This window comes from Penicillium nucicola (genome assembly GCF_028828085.1).
Source record: "Penicillium nucicola strain IBT 29836 chromosome Unknown utg000006l, whole genome shotgun sequence".
Taxonomy (NCBI): Eukaryota; Fungi; Ascomycota; class Eurotiomycetes; order Eurotiales; family Aspergillaceae; genus Penicillium; species Penicillium nucicola.
This window is the reverse complement of record NW_026643130.1, coordinates 1,491,969-1,508,034: the sequence shown is the minus strand read 5'-3', so window position 1 is coordinate 1,508,034 and position 16,066 is coordinate 1,491,969. Positions and strand designations below refer to the sequence as shown.

At 50.1% G+C, this 16,066-nt stretch overlaps 4 protein-coding genes across 4 annotated transcripts; 2 read left to right on the top strand and 2 right to left on the bottom strand.

Annotated features, from left to right (window-relative positions):
* Positions 1-9: 9 nt before the first annotated feature.
* Positions 10-1,815, bottom strand: N7511_006572 (putative MFS myo-inositol transporter; the record flags this gene model as incomplete). The annotated part of the gene is made up of 3 exons (XM_057128949.1): positions 10-1,150; positions 1,246-1,542; positions 1,625-1,815. 3 exons carry the CDS (start codon positions 1,813-1,815, stop codon positions 10-12), a joined length of 1,629 nt encoding a protein of 542 aa, XP_056983505.1.
* A 332-nt stretch (positions 1,816-2,147) lies between these two features.
* On the bottom strand, positions 2,148-4,857 carry N7511_006571 (putative AAA family ATPase GCN20; the record flags this gene model as incomplete). The annotated part of the gene is made up of 8 exons (XM_057128948.1): positions 2,148-2,499; positions 2,557-3,025; positions 3,076-3,162; positions 3,212-3,385; positions 3,435-3,738; positions 3,792-3,872; positions 3,923-4,648; positions 4,702-4,857. The coding sequence occupies 8 exons, from the start codon at positions 4,855-4,857 to the stop codon at positions 2,148-2,150; spliced, it is 2,349 nt and encodes a 782-aa protein (XP_056983504.1).
* A 3,466-nt stretch (positions 4,858-8,323) lies between these two features.
* On the top strand, positions 8,324-11,478 carry N7511_006570 (uncharacterized protein; the record flags this gene model as incomplete). The annotated part of the gene is made up of 3 exons (XM_057128947.1): positions 8,324-8,341; positions 8,423-9,750; positions 9,771-11,478. 3 exons carry the CDS (start codon positions 8,324-8,326, stop codon positions 11,476-11,478), a joined length of 3,054 nt encoding a protein of 1,017 aa, XP_056983503.1.
* Positions 11,479-13,911: 2,433 nt separating this feature from the next.
* Positions 13,912-15,999, top strand: N7511_006569 (uncharacterized protein; the record flags this gene model as incomplete). The annotated part of the gene is made up of 1 exon (XM_057128946.1): positions 13,912-15,999. The coding sequence occupies one exon, from the start codon at positions 13,912-13,914 to the stop codon at positions 15,997-15,999; it is 2,088 nt and encodes a 695-aa protein (XP_056983502.1).
* Positions 16,000-16,066: the final 67 nt, after the last annotated feature.

Below are 16,066 nucleotides of genomic sequence, written 5' to 3'. Positions count from 1 at the left end.
TACCCAATGTTAAGTATGAGGTGCAACACGCCTTCGTTGCAGGCTTTCTTGAACGCCCCAGCCCTCTACCAAAAGACCTTTCACTTCTTCAAGACTGAGTCCGCTCATCTCCGGGTAGATTGCCCATACTGCAGCCCATCCAGCTACGCAGACTAGTGCATAGACAAGGAAAGTCCACGACGGTGAGATCCATTCCATCATGGGTAAGAACGTAAGGCCAATAATGAAGTTTGATCCCCAATTAGTGGCAGTGGCCAATGATGAGCCAAGAGAGCGCACGCTCAGAGGGAAGAGTTCTGATTGTTGCCATGGAACGTTTCCGAGGCCAAAGGCGTAAGCCGCAGTGTATACGGTAAGGCAGAACAAGATAGCAAGCGGCATGAGAGATCCAGAATCGTCAGGGGCCTCTTCGTGTCGTGTTGGTGGTTGCTTATTCCATACATCTTTCAAGGAAGAAAATGACAGCGCGCAGACAATGAGGGCAATCGTCATGACGGGCATGGAATAAAGTAAAATGCGTCGACGCCCAATTCTGTCAATGAATGCAAATGCAAGAAGCGTGAATATGAAGTTGGTCAACGCCACTGAAAGAGAAACCAAGGTCGGGGATGAGAACGACAGAGCTGAGAATATCGTTGCGGAGAAGTACATCAGACTGTTGAAGCCACATAGTTGCTGGACTGCCTGAAGCATCATTGCAATAATCAATGCTCTCCTATTTCCGCCTTGGAATAACTGCTGCCCGCGTTCAAGGGTATCATGCAACCATTGTGGTTTGGTACCACGATCTTTTCCTTGCCCTAACTCCGATACTTCTTCATCAATCTCCTTATTGATATCGTGCAAGACCCTGTCTGTCACGCCCTCACATCCAGGGCAGCCCTGGTAGATCTTGCGTAGAACTGCCTTTGCTTGGGTATCAAATCCAGCCTGGACTAGCCACCGAGGCGTCTCGGGTAGGAAAGCAAGAATCGCAAGCTGAAAAAAGGCGGGGAGTGCTCCAAGGCCTACAATCCAGCGCCAGCCCCCAGGTGAGCTGGAGAAAAGCCAGCCAACTATGTATGCTATCACCTGCCCACCGGTGATAAACAGACTGAGAATAGTGACAAGTCTTCCTCTCGCACTTGATGGTGCCAACTCAGAAATATACCTGCAGATACCCCATTAGCAATCTTGCTATAATATCCGTCGCATGGAATGGCTGAAATGGCTGTCATTCTGACTCATGGCATGCGGTCAACTTACAATGGAGTAACCGCACTTGCGCTCCCAATCGCAAGTCCAACAATACTCCTCCCCAGAATTATGCCCCAAACCTGGGTTGTTAAAGCCTGTACCAAAGCCCCTAGAGCAAATAGTGCATCTGCGCCAAGTATAACTTTCTGACGGCCAAGCTTGTCTGCTAAAACCCCGGTGAAAGGACTAGCTATTAACGCAAATAGGCTTGTACATGATGTAATTAAGCTTTTGTCAAGAGTTGTCAATGTTCGGTTTGAGAGATCTGTGCCGACTGTCACCAAAGTGGAGGAGATGACTCCTGTGCTGGAAGTTCAAACAACTGTTAGCCGTTATCCGGCAGAAAAGTGCAGTCGCAACGTGGCATTCGCTGGAGCAGAAAGCATACTCATATCCAAAGAGGAGACCACTTATTCCTGCTGAGAAGGTCAACGCCCATATGAACCAGCCCCCGGAGTATTCCAGTTCGGAGGCCAGGCTTTCATTGCCATGGTCTTCATGGCCGTGGTCTCGAGCATACGGGGAGGCGAGCAAGGGTGCGTTGGGGCCCGATGTGTCTTGCTCATCTGAGATTGTCATATTCTAAGGCTCTATCCTTAGAGAACTGAAATCAGTTCTTAGATTCTACCCGAAGAATATCCAAGGTACGTTAATGTTCAAGTGACGTCCGGGTCACGATAAGCCGATAAGGAGGCGGAAATCAGGTTCCGGAATGCCGACGTTTACAAGACCGTTTTAGGAAAAAGGAAGTTCAGTGTATACAAGAGGTGTCAATCTTAAAGCATTGGATAGTCTCCTAGAAGGAAAGGGTGGAAAGTGTATTAGAGTGTTGGCTGCGCTCATTAAAGAGAAAATTCATCTTTTTAGTTGATACTACACTATACATGTATCGCTTTTGGCTTAACTTGACCTCAGTGCTTGGCCACAACACCGGCAGCATCAGCCTGCTCGGTGATCCTCTTCTTGTAAGCGTTAACGGTGCCGTCGAACTTGTGCACAGTACCACCATCACAGACCCAGAGACTGGTGCAAACATTCTGCAACATGGTCACGTCGTGAGAAACCATCACAACACCTCCCTCAAACTTGCGAAGCGCATCTGACAATGCGTCCATACCCTCAATATCCAAGTGGTTAGAAGGTTCGTCAAGAACAAGGATGTGGGGGTTAGTCAACGACAGGCAAGCAAAGGCCACACGAGATTTCTGACCTCCAGACAGGAGTCCCATGCGCTGGAGACCAGTTGTGCCAGTGATACCGAATCTATGAGGATAAGTTAGTGCCTGGAGTATTTCTGTAGACTGTTGGGGTATGACTTACGCTCCCAAGTGTCTCCGGTACTCTTCGTCGGTCTTTCCGGGATAGGTCTTAGTCATGAAGCCGACTGCGCTGGTTGTCATGTCCAGAGCATCAACGTGGTGCTGGGCAAAGAATCCAATGCGCAGTCTCGAGTTGGTAGACAAGAGACCGGATGTTGGTTCGAGCTGGTTAGTGAGAAGCTTCAGTACTGTGGTCTTACCAGCACCGTTAGGTCCGACAATTCCGATACGCGAGTCGAGCTGAACATCCAGATCAACATTCCTGAGAAGAGGCTTGTCCTTGGTGTAACCGAAGCAAACTTCAGACATCTGAACAATAGGTGGTGAGAGCTTCTCAACCTCGGGGAACGCGAAGTGAACGGTGTATTCGCTCTCAGGAGCTTCAAGAACCGGCATACGCTCAAGCTTCTTGATTCTTGATTGGGCTTCGGAGGATTTCGCGGCATTATACCGGAACTTGTCAATGAACGCTGGGAAATTGTAAGTCCAGCCCAATTGACAGCAAGCGATGGATCCATACCTTGCAAGTGTGCTCTCTCGCCCATTTGCTTCTCATATTCGCGCTTGGCAGTCTTCCGACGCTCCTCCTTAGTTGCGTAGAAGGATTCTATACAGTGTGAGCATGATTTCAAGTGCCTCGGGGTTGTATGACTCACCGAAGTTAGCACCCCTGTAGTAGTCCAGTCTCTCGGAGTGTTGGTGAATGATATCCGTAGCGACTTCGTTCAAGAATGCACGATCGTGAGAAACCACAAGAACGGTGCTGGGGTATCCTTGGAGGTAATTGGAAAGGAAAGTGATAGACGGAACGTCCAACATGTTGGACGGTTCTATGAACAGTCAGCAAGTTACGCGTTGGATAGAGGCAGTAGATCATACCGTCGAGCAAGAGCAAATCGGGCTCGCAGAACAGTGCTCGCGCCAAAGACAGACGCATTCGCCAACCTCCAGAGAAGGTCTTGGTTGGGTATTGCTGGCGTTCTTGGGAGAAACCAAGACCAGCCAAGATACTGGCCGCACGAGACTCGGCCTTGTCTGATTCCATTTCAGAGAGCTTGCTATAAATATCACTTAGAGTGATGTCCAAGCCTTCACGCTGCTCGTCAAGTCTAGCAGCATCCTGCGAGGTATCTGCCATCGAGGATCTCTCTTCTTCAAGCTCAGCCAATTGTTTCGAGATTTTCTGTGATGTGCATTAGTAAAATTATGGAGACCTCGCATTGGGGTTTGACTGACAGCTTGCTCTCCAAGCAGATGCTTCCGCCACACATCGGCATCCAAGACTGCCTGCAAGGCTGGTGTATCGTCACCAGTGATCTATAGAGACAGTTAGTAAAAGCAACGCAAGTAGATTGGATCCGACATACTTCTTGCTCGACGTGAAGAATTGAAACGTGAGTGGGAATGGCGATTTCTCTGCGACTCAGGGCGCGCAAAAGTGTAGATTTACCGATACCGTTCTGACCAACAAGACCATAACGACGACCGTATGCGAGTGTGAAGGCAGCATCCGTCAGGATACGCAGACCACTGATGGAGATATCGATATTGTCCAGCTTGATGTCCTTACTCTTAGCCTGGGAGTCAGAGCCCAGCTGAAGAGGATTGACAGCCATGAAGAACTCTTCGTATGACATGGTCTCGTCCGGCTGGTTGAGCAAGCGGGAGGACTCGTAGGTAACGTTCTTCATCTGCTTCTTGTCCTGCTTGGCTTGAATCTTGCGCTCGGCCTTCTCGAGCTTCTTCTTGTCCACCTTGGACTCAACCTTTCGAGCATTGGCAGATTCCAGGTCGACTGTATTTCCAGCCAAACCGAGGGTTGAGGACATGTTCCGCTGTGCGCCAACATTGATGGCCTGTTCCAGCTTCTTAGCCCTGAATGGCATTTGTCTCTTCTCGGCATCGGTACCATCCGCGGCACTGAGGCCAGTAATGAACTTTGCGACCAAATTGCCGATCGTGTCGTAGTTTTGCGGGGAGAAATCTCCAGAAGCGGAGACCAGAAGCTCGGTAACGGCTTCGGCGGCTTCTGACAAGGGAGATTGGCCGCTGTTGTCTTCGACGTAGAGGTTTGCGGCATGGGTCAGGTAGCCCTGTTAAACAGTCAGCTTCGTTCACATTGCCCCTCGCACCTGCAAATACATACCACAGCGTATTCCGAGACGACATGGTCAATACCAGGGATTTGAGCCTGGATTTGAGTCTCCATGGTGTCAGTTTTAGGCGAACGTGATTTTCTCCGGCAACAACCTGAAGCCTTTAGTAGAAATCGGGCGTGGATTTCTTGCACTGAAGTCCCCATGATAGAGTGGGCTTTTTGGATGTGTGTTATCGATAAGGTCATGTGACTCGCGATCGACAGCTCATTCTCTTCGAAGGTTGTCCACAAGATCTAAACAATCACCTTCGACCCTGACTTCCTTGATATAATTTGATATGCCGATGTTGAGCTTTGATTTCAGTCGGAATCTAGTTCTCTTGTTTCATTCTTTGTCCATAGACACACTCTGATAGGTTCTTTAAATATTGTTACTTCGAATGTATAAGTTAATAGAACGGTGATTGATATCATTAACAGATTACAATACACAGAGACCTTATATAAAGCGAGGGAGACAGGGATAGTGATAGAATACTTGATCTTAAGTAATATTAAATAGCAACATTGAAAGTGCCACAGCTCCTCTGACAAATGATAGCATACTGATAACTTACAGAACAGACATGCTCAAAGGTGGATAAAGTTTATCAACTTCCTAAGAATTCCGAGAACCTAGTTGGCAATATTAGTAGAGACTGCATGCCCTTCTGAATTTCTAGCGATCATCGTGAGACGCAATGTGAGGTATCCGGGCTTGTCGATTCCGGTATGTGGGATACTTATGCTCCAGAAGCTATTTGGGTCTATACCTGTGGTAAATGTTAAGACATCTAAGGTTGCCAGATAGATACATAACGCATCTTAATCCCAAGGTGCCGGTCTTTGTGAGGGACATGGCTTCTGAGCGCTGGTCTCACCAATGCTTTCAATATCCTAATCTATAGGCATACACTCTTCAACATTAAACTCAAAATGAGCTAGGTCACAGTTGATATTTTAAGACTGTTCAACTTTCCACATATAAGCTGTAGTAAGGACCTTTCAATAAAGTCCAAGGCAGCAAAACAAGAAGGTGGGCGGACAAGCAGTCGGGTTAGCTATCGGATATAGGTCAATTTTGGTCCTATGGGCATCTGCAAAAAGAAAACAGGGGCCAAATTCACCCGATGTCACACGAATTAGTATTATTTTTAGGAGAAAAAAACCCTTGCGTAGCAAAGGACAGGTTGTGACGTGTCATGCAGTCGCAATTTTGTGTCTCCCCGATCATTAATCGTAGAGCAGTGGCCGACTGTGAGATGGTGAGCATGATCTTACCTTCAAAGGCAAGTGGAAGCATGCTAGGTTGACCGCTCTCCGGCGTTCTCCAAAGAAATTCCAGCTTGCAGCCGAAGATGTTATATCGACACGGGCGGGCGCAAACTAAAAAGATGTGGCCTGCCTATCTAGCTAGTTCATCGACTGGACCCTAGTGAAACTCTTGCCCGGATTAGAGACTTCGTGCAGCATGCAGAGCGTTTCATGAATCCATGCAGCTTCATGCTGAAGCGATGAGATGCGATTTGCAACAACAAATGAACCTAGATCGAGCGAAATCGGGAGTGTAAAGTTAGTGAGATGCCGCACGTGAACCTGTCAAAGTGACGTTTAACCGCCTCGACCGCCAAAGATGCAGGCTACTTATCACAAAATCCTGCAGCAGATGAAAAACGAGTTTCCTGCATCCTCAAGACCGAGAGTTGAGCCCCAAGGCCCAAAGGACGATCTTTGTTTTGAGTTCTGTTTTGGGAATAGCCTGCCAAGAAGTGAAAAGCCAACCATTCGCCCAGGTTCGTTCAACGATCATCAAATTGTGCAGGGAATGTGCTGACCTGCATGTAATATGGCACAGTCGAGACCAGCATAACGAGCATTGGCAGATTTATTATGGAGCCGCTTGGGGGGTGTAACCACAACCAGGAATAGAAGCATTTGAATCAATAGGTCCACAAGCAATTTTGTTCTGATAGCATTTGAGGGATGCTCGACGTGGCCGAAGCTAAGCCGAGGAGGGTAATCAATCCCCTGTACTGTAGCGCCAAATTGACCTTCCCGATTGATAGGAGATGTCGATCTTTCAAGCGAGCCAGAAGGTTTGGCTCAGGGCTTCGGAGTGTCGGCCTGATCGGCTGAAAACGAGCTCGGAGAAAGAGAGGGAAAATAAACAGCTTATTGAAACATGAAACACGAGGATTTCCCCCACTTTCAGCTCGGATTTGACACGCCGTGGCAGTTAAGTGCCACGTACCCGCAACGAGAAGCGGCACAGGTCCGGCTGTAAGAGTCGATTCTGGCCGGTGGGCGACCCACGAGTTTTCCTTTTTCATTTGCAAAGTGGAGTGGGAATGACGGTATCAAAACAATCAAACCTGGAGCTGTTTGTCCAAGCTATTTCGTGCTTGATTTGCGAAGCGAACAGGTCGATTCTGGATCGAAGATCACGTCCTAGGGCCGTAGGTCAACATCAAAGCACTTTGCATCACCATGGACAACGTTGAAGTCATATAAGCTTGCGAAGAGACCTTGCAGCTTGCTCATCTCGCTTCTTTTGGACTCGTCAACTGCAACTTCCAGAAGCCAGAGAAATTGCAAAGTGGACTGAGAAAACTTTGTTGAAAGGCCCCTGAATACCAGGCCATTTGAGAAGGACCTCCTCCCACATGAAGTATAGCTCCTGAACATCCTTTGAGCATTGAGTGAGCCATGGTTCTGCCTCGGACAACAGTTCATGGCAGGAAACCAGTGGACACCGATCGGCCCTGGGGCCCTTGCGATCTAAGCTAGTCAGGCTAGGGGGCCGAAGAAGCGATCCTAGCCAGCCGAAACCAGATGTGTGGGGAATTCTGGATCGCATGGCTTTTTGGGCTCTCCATTTCCCTGCTGGCTGAGCCACTCGCGGCGTTTAACGGACTTCTCCGTTTCCTTGAAAAAGACTGGACTATGACGCCAATGCAATGTGAGCCGCAAGGGATGACAGGACAGCATCCTAATCTGTTTCTGCATTTGCAATAACACCCGCATGCTGCCCAGGTGGGCTAGTGCTGTTTGGTGTGTTCTCGCCGGGGTATTTCCATGCAGATTGGCGTACATTGAGCTGTAAACGTAGACGAATTGAAGTCTAATCAGGGGGATTGCACACTGCGCTTTCTGCACTCTGCACTCTGCGCTTTGCAATTTTGCATGTTTCAAAAAGAATCAAGAAACAGAGATCAAATCAAGCAGGATATTGTAAGGGTCCAAGGAGGGGGAAGTTATTGATCTCTCCTAGCGTGAGTCCAGGGCGGGAGCTGATAATCCCCGAGTTTTGTTGTTGTTTTCCGCTCCCCATGGTTCTTACCCCCATCGCATCGCTCCTTTCTTCTTCCTCTCTCCTTCCAAGGAGGTGAGCTTAACGTCTTTGCTTTGTTTGTGGAGAGTTGAGGGCCAGCTTTCGTTTTTGTTCGTCTTTTTTCCCGCTCATCCAGGCTTTGAGGGATTTCCAGCCGGGCGCAATAACACACCCCTCCCTACCTGTTGCTCGTTGACTTCCCCCCTCATATGCGCATTCTACTGGAATGTCATTCGCAAAGTTGTTCGACCTGGAGCTGAGTGTCGGGGTGCTTATCGCTCTCTTCCGCGCCCTGTGAGGATGGATCACGTATCAACGGTAAGCCATGGTTCGCCAATCGCAGATTGTTGCTCCCCACTTCGGTCCTTGCAAGACATGATGACTGACAATGACCTGTAGCTATGTGCGCTAAGCACTGTCGGTATCGCACCTACCGGTCTGGCGCTCGGGCGCGCAGAACGAAGCCAGAAGCCGAGTCTGTTCCGGCGCAAGACCCTCTCCCAAGAACAACCATTTCTCCCTCAACATAACACAAAGACACCCGTGGATGCTCGTCCGAAGACTGCTCTTCCACCGCGGACAAGCGTAGCAGCCGAGTGGCTGGCTGAAAAGGAGCAAAGCCTGGCAGAGAGCCGGTATGGAAGCCAACAGGAACCGGATCTGCGGCGGGCATCCTTGTCCTTCAGCGCTGTGAGACGTCGTCGTCGGGGTCAAACATTTACAGCGCCTCCACTTCAGATTCCGGAGAATGAACCCATAGACTCCCGGACTGACCACACCCGACGACCATCAACTAGTTGGCTGCGGCGCTTGTCAATGGCCTCATTCCAGACTGAAAGCCCGACTTCAAGCAGTCCAGTCACACCGTCGTTCAATGGGTCTGCGAGCCCCGTGTTTCCTCGTCCACCGAGTCAGCGAAGGGCCCCGAACAAGTTGGTCAAGCGTCCGGTATCGCAACACACAAACACACATCCCCTTGGGTCACAAACAATCTCTGGGCCTTCGCCATCTGCGCTTCGTAGGCCAGCGACGAGTCATCAGAGATCAGAGTCAATGCGCCTCCCTTTGGTCACAGATTTCGATGACTACTTCTCTAAAAATCTTCCTGTTGAATCACCGGAGATGGAAGACTTTGAGCTTGATAAAAAGACAGAATGGACGTCATTTTTCCTTCCGAGGACTGGTAGTTTGGCGGAGAGATTGTCGCGCAGATTCTCAACATCGACGGCGCCGAAATTTCAGAGTGTTCGCCAAATTGGATCTGATCCAAGTGCTCTTCCGGTTCTAGTTCTCGCCTCTGATGTCGCCGCCACCTCCAATAGCATGCCCCGAGAGGATCAGCCATTGCCTTTTACCACAGTCGAATTCCGCAATCCATTCCAGACAGCCACGCCAGCTGTGCCGGACCCTGCTTCTGAACCAATTGCCGAGCCAATCCCCGAGTCAGTGGAGAGGCCGAGTGATAGGCATTCATACTCTGTTAATGACGCCGAACAAAAGCAGACTGTCATCACCAATACCGTCACTGGCTCCGGTGTTCCAATTTTAGGACGGCCAAGGGGTGGTTCTCTGAAGCGCGTAAAAGGACGCACGTTTTCTATAACTCGCTCAGAACTTTCCAAGTCGGACAGGGTCATCGCCATCCCGACGCCAGACCCAGAACAACGACGTAACATCACCGATCCGAATGTTTTCCGCCGTCCACATCCTGTGTCGCAGCCAGGGGGGTTTTATCGGCTTTGGAAAGGCGTTCTCAAGTCGTGCCTCGATCGGTCTCGCAGGATTACAATATCGGCTTGGGGTCTCGGTCCGGTCTCGACCCAGTAACATCAGATGCAGTCGCTCTTTCAGCTTGGCAGCGAGCTTCTGGACCCAATGGCCCGCATTATTCTCTCCGTCGTCGTCCAAAGGGGTTCTCAATCTCAGGATCAGATCCATCATCCACCATCATTGGTTCCGATGATACACGGGTTTTCACATCCTGTGAGGATTATGAAACAGATATTATGAGTGATTATTGGGACTCGATTCGCACGCGCGAAACGACCGGTAGTGGATTGAAGGGTCTTCGAATCGAGACAATGTTCGACCAAGCAGGCACGAGTTTAGCCAACGAAGAAGTCACGACCCTGGAGACTCTTCTGCCGCGGGGCTCTTTCGCCGCTAGGTCCTTGGAACGAGATCCTCAACTCTTTGCTGATTCATTCCTGGCATCGCCTCCTTTGTCTCAGGTCCCAATAGTTGATAATTCATCGATTTTGACAGATCAACCGGATGATGACGCTCTCAGCATGATTGGGGCGTTACCTGGTGAATCTGAGAGTGGATTCCAATCGCCCTTGTCACTTGCACTGTCCAAATTTGCTGAACAGTCTGACTCCGGCCTGACTTCAGCGAGGGTATCTGGGAGGGTGGTCAACACTCTCAACTCTGGTGTAAACAAGAAGACAAACATTTTCGACTGGTCCGAGCAGTCACGTCCTGACCGCGAAGCTGCCGACACTGAGACGCGTCCCAGAACCATGCATGGGAAGCAAGAAGGTGTCGTTGACAGGAGCAGTCGAACTGTTTGCCGGAAAGCACCATCAACCGTACACCTTCGTAGTCAAAGTGTCCCTGTTGTGAGCGATATTCCTATCAGTGACTCGCGCCAGACATCTGGGAAGTTCGGGACCTGGGGTTTGGGCAGTAAAGGTGTTAGTGAAGACTGGGACAGCGATTTCGATTTTGATGAAGCGGAGGATACCCCCACCGCCGAAAGCACTCAAGTATCTGAACCGGAAACTATTCGTCAAAGTATGACCGTTCCGAAGGCCATACTGGAACGTCAAGCCAGTCTTCGTGGTCAATTCGGGCAGGTTCAGGAATTGACGCTATTGGTGGAAGAACTGAAGCGTCTTCGACACCAGGCCAGTGTCCTGGATCTTGTCAGCGGACCTTCCAGTGAACTATGGAAAGAAGCTGAGGGGATCGTGAACCTGGCGACCATTGATGACGACGAAGAGCATCACTCGCCTCCAGGATCTCCTTCATCTCTCACATTCAGCTTCGATGAATCCGAAGACGAATGTCTCCATGCATTTTCCAAGCGTAACAGCGAAGTCTCATGGAACGACGTACCACAACGTGAGCAAGAAACTCCTTCGCCCCTCACTCAGCTCGTGAAAGACTCGCCCAAATCCCAATCGGTGCTTGATATCCTGCAGCCTGGTGATCAATCGCTCGAAATCGCACCTCGATCTCAGAAACTGCCATTTGACACGTCTTCGTTGAAAGATTTGGTTGTCCGAGCCGGTGTTGTGACGCGTGCACTGAAGGAAGTCATTCGCAAAGCAGAGGGAGTTGCACCCAGCCCTCAGGATGTCTTCCCTCAAGATCCCCCATTTCGACGCATTTTCGACAAACCCTCTCACGACGATCTTGCCAGCTTTGAAGCTGCTCTCGCCGACTTGTAATACTTTCTCTGATTTCTTTTCTTCTCCCCTGTCACCATATCTCTTCACGATTCCCCAGCATCAGATGAAACGACCCGAAGATCATTTGCATGAGCATCTCCTTTATTCTTTTAATATCTCGGTGATTCGCCGTTGATCTCGCCCCTTCACATACTCTCGGAATCCCCTATCTCTTTCACGCTGTGTGAACAAAATCGCCTTGGCCTTCTGCTTTTTTTCTTCTTGTGTACAACTCTCACCCCAATGTACATTGCCACCCCCTTTTCCTTGATATTTCAATTATGTGTGCTTCTCGGCCACATATCCGAGCCTGCCCTAATCCGGGGGCTTACGAATTTTCCTTTCTCTCCGCCCAAGTCTTCTCATTCCTTTCAATCATGTGTCATATTTGCGCAGCTCATATTTCCTAATTGCGCTGTCTTAATCACGGAGGATTCATTGTTTGACGGCGGGTCCACACTATCATGTTCTCAAGCGAAGGACCTCAACCATGTGATGATTAAACCGGTGATAGAAGTATTCCTTTGCATTTGCAAAAGTCTAATGCAACAATGGAAAAAAACTTAATATTTCAAATATTCACCAGGCATGTAACTCGACTTTCAATCCGCAATATACGGTAAAGGAAACACCCTTCCATCATAGATGTATCAAGGTCAAGCACCAACTTCGCGGCTTCAATTTTTCAGCGATTTGGTTGTATAATTTATATTCACTAATGTCGCTCATGCAATCAGAGGGAGTGTACTGGGCTCTATTAGCAGATTACCTTTCTCTCGCTATGTCTCAGTCCATTACTTTGAGGAAATTACAGACCTGCCACAACATCAACCCCAAAGGTTACGCCATCTCTTCATTCATGTGAGCCTTAGCTGTCATTGTGTAGTCTATACCGGCCCGTAGATATATAACAATGTAGGAATTAGGTCGCAGGTCATAGAGGAATACCATGTAATGCTTAGACGTAGGACTATTCGGTCCGTGAGAGGGATCAACAAGGTTCGTCTAGGTTGATTCTACCTCACCCGGTTTTTCGTACGTGAGCGGACTTTGTTGGCTTTGGGGAATCCTGGAGCCGTTGTCCGTACATCTATGCGACATCCTGTCTGTCGCCAACCTAGGTCATGAACGATGAAACCACGTCAATGCCAGTCAAGGACGGGTGAATATCCAATTTCTTTGGTATTGGCCGATATCTTCGAGTGATGTGTAGTATATACGTCATCGAACTGATCTATTTTCTCAACTGCCCTCAAGAAGCTTGGACAATCTGATATCCACTAAAAGGGGGCAATAATGGATGTTTGCCCTTTGAAGGGAATGATTTCCTAGTCACCGTATTCACCAAAATATATTGAGACTTTCAGACATGCCATTGATTACTGTAGTGATCTGGATATGTTCATGAGCTATGGACTAGCCCAGACTCTATAGCCACTGGATGACGGAGGCTATGAAAAAAGCCCTGCCATGATCATCATCCCACAAACTTACCTCGACGTGGAATACTGTCAATCGAGTCCAGAGCTTCCTCAGCCGTCTTTTATAAGTTCACGTTATACCCCCATGGAACTAAAGAAGCGGCGGGAAATGTCTCACGTGTACTGAACATTTCACTCCGCCGTTTTCTGCGTCTCATTGGGCACCGGAAATGACGGAGCCACGCCGCCGTCTCGAATTGAAGGCAACCGTTTCCTCAGTTCCTCTATAAGATGATCCTACCTGTGGACCCGAATACGAAACAACTACTGTAGAGCTACGGAGTATACAACGAAAACCACCAGGCTATAAGCATAGCCAAGCAGAGTGGAAAGAGAAAAAAAACGCCCCTGGGGCCCTTACCGTGAAGATACATTAGTGTAAACAAGTAATTTCGACGGCTTCAGGGGCAGCGGCTCTCTCATTGGTGCATTCCCCACTAGGCCCCTATCTACTTTCCCGTACTGGAGTCTCAGAATTCACCTTGCTTGATGCAGAACCACGAAGATCAGACAATAAACACCAGAGAGAGATAATCCGAAGCAGAAGTAGGCAAAAAAACAAAAACAAAACAGCAGGTATAATAAGGAGGCGAATCAGGTGGGCAATAATGAGTACTAAATTAAGTGCAGGTGTTTTACAGCTCAGGGGGATGCGGAGAACGGTAATATGACTGTGTGCTTAGGGCCCCCATATTCTAGAACTTATCTCTCTCTCTTTCTCCTCTTTTCTTCTTCTCATCTCTCATTTCCACACTCTTTGGCTGCTGGCCCGCTCTTGTTGAGGACCTCGTCCTGTTCACTCTTTACTTGTTCTTTTTCGAGTCTTTAGTCTTGAGGCTAGGCTCCCGTCACTCTTTTTTTTGGATTTTGTGTTGAACTTCAATGACGAGCACCATCTGATCGGCTTCAGCCATTACCCGTGTTGATCACGCCCTCTAGACCGGCCTCGACTATGTCTCACGTTCACCATGCCGGCTTGGTGATGAGGCATGCCCCCGTTCGCCGGGATGTCGTCCCTTCACATCGCCTACCATTCCTTGTTCCTAGTACCACACCTTTAGCTACAATACCCTCTCTGGTGGCTCGAGCTCCCGAAAGTTCAGCGTCTGGCTCGACAGATGGTGTCAAGCCGACCAGCAATCTGACTACGACGGTCTTGCCCGTTGTGCTTGGCGCTGGTCTTCCTATCCTGTGTGCTATTGTCGTTTTGATAGTGCTGCACCGAAGACATGTCCAGAAACTGATGCGGGAAGATGCAAACGACAAGCATAAATCCCTCGACTTCGGAATGGATACCGTTGGACCAGCTACACAGAGGCGAGGCCCTGGAGCCATGCCCCCAATGTCAGAACCCACTCATACCAAGGGCCTGTCTCTCGACGTCGGTCCTTATCTGATCCCCCCGGGCATGAAGAGCTCCAGGGACTCTTTGAACTCCATCTCTCGCTCAATAGACGATGACAAGTACCGCCAAGCCACAATTGTGGGTGACAATGGCTCCATCCAGTCATTCCCTAGGGGATATCGTGATGATGCTTCGAGCTTTGGTGGTTCGCCCACCCGATACGGGGCGGCCGATGAGCCTGAGTCAGGTCTTCTCAAGAATGCACAGAGGATGTCTCGCTCATCTCCGCCTATGTACAGCTCCCCCACTGAATCTCACAGAGGGAGCCCCGTGAATCAGCGCAAGGACTTCCTGGGACCAGTTCCCGGTGTGACACCCCCGGCTCCTGTTGCGCAGGAACACAGCATGGCGCCTGCAAGTCCCCCAACTGACCGGGGTTTCGCATCCCCGCCTCCTTTGCCTCACCTAGATTCGACCCCGAGTCTCCATTTCGGATTCGAGACCGAAATCAATCATGTCAATGCTCCCGCAGAACACCTGAACTTCCCTCTGCCGGAGACGTCGCAACCGCATGAGCCTGATCACGACCAGACGGCCTCGCATCTTCCTCGTATTTCCCTCCCGGCCAGCGATATTACCAGTAGTGACTATGGTGACGATCGCAAGTCGGAGCTCATGATTCCTCCCGTCAACGTCCATGCCGCGGACGGACATGATATCCCAAGCCATGAAAAGCGCCCTGAGCTTCCAGAGGAGCCTCAATCTCTGGACAAGCCATATGATGAACACCGCGACACTCGCCGGATGACTCTCGGTTTGCGCCCGCTGCCCCCTGAAGACCCTGCCGACAACCCTGAGCAGCGTGCCAACCGGATTCGCTCCTTCTACAAGGAGTACTTCGACGAGAGCAAGACCGGCCGTGAGACCACATATTATGAAGATTTCGGGCCTGAGTTCTATGAGGATGGTGGTTTCGTTTATGACCCGGTCACTGGTGACTACTTTGATGCCGCCGCGCCGGCTCCCTTTGCTGAGCCAGTGACCCGTCGTGCTATGACGCCGCCGCCGCGTGCTCCTCCACGTTTCCAGGGTGCCGCCGCTCGTCACCAGGCCACGAACTCTGCTGGCTTCAATGGCTTCCCTCCTGGCCCCCGTGGCTTCTCGTCTGCTTCCGGGCCCCGGGCGTTTTCCTCGGCTTCCGGGCGTATGCCTGGTCCCAGAGCTCCCCGGAAGCCGATGCCTCCCCCGGCACCGCTTCAAGTGCTTCCCACTCCTCATATGCTGAAAGACGACTCCTTCATGTCCACGATCGACTTTGCTCCCGCAAACAGCTTCCTCGACCAGCGTGCGGGTACACCCACTAATGGCATGCGACCTTATAGTCCCGCTGTGCGTGCGCATACCCCACTGGCCTCTGCATTTGATGAGCTTGCGGTCATGCCCAGCCCCCACGCTCTGCGAAAGTCTGGAACGTATACGAACTTGGACTTCGTACCCCCGCCCCGTTTCAAGAACGAGGGTGCCGCCAGTGACGCTGGCAGTATCCGCAGTAACCGCACCGCTGTTTCCAATACTCACATGAACAATATCCGCAATGGTAACTACCGCATCAGTCGATTGCCTCCCGACACGGTCGGCACCAAGGACGATTTGATGACCAGCTTGCGTCCGCACTGGGATTTGACCACCAAATAATAGACGGTTTCGGTCCTATGTCATGAATCTGTTTTTCGACCTTGTATAAGAGCCTGTGATGATCTGT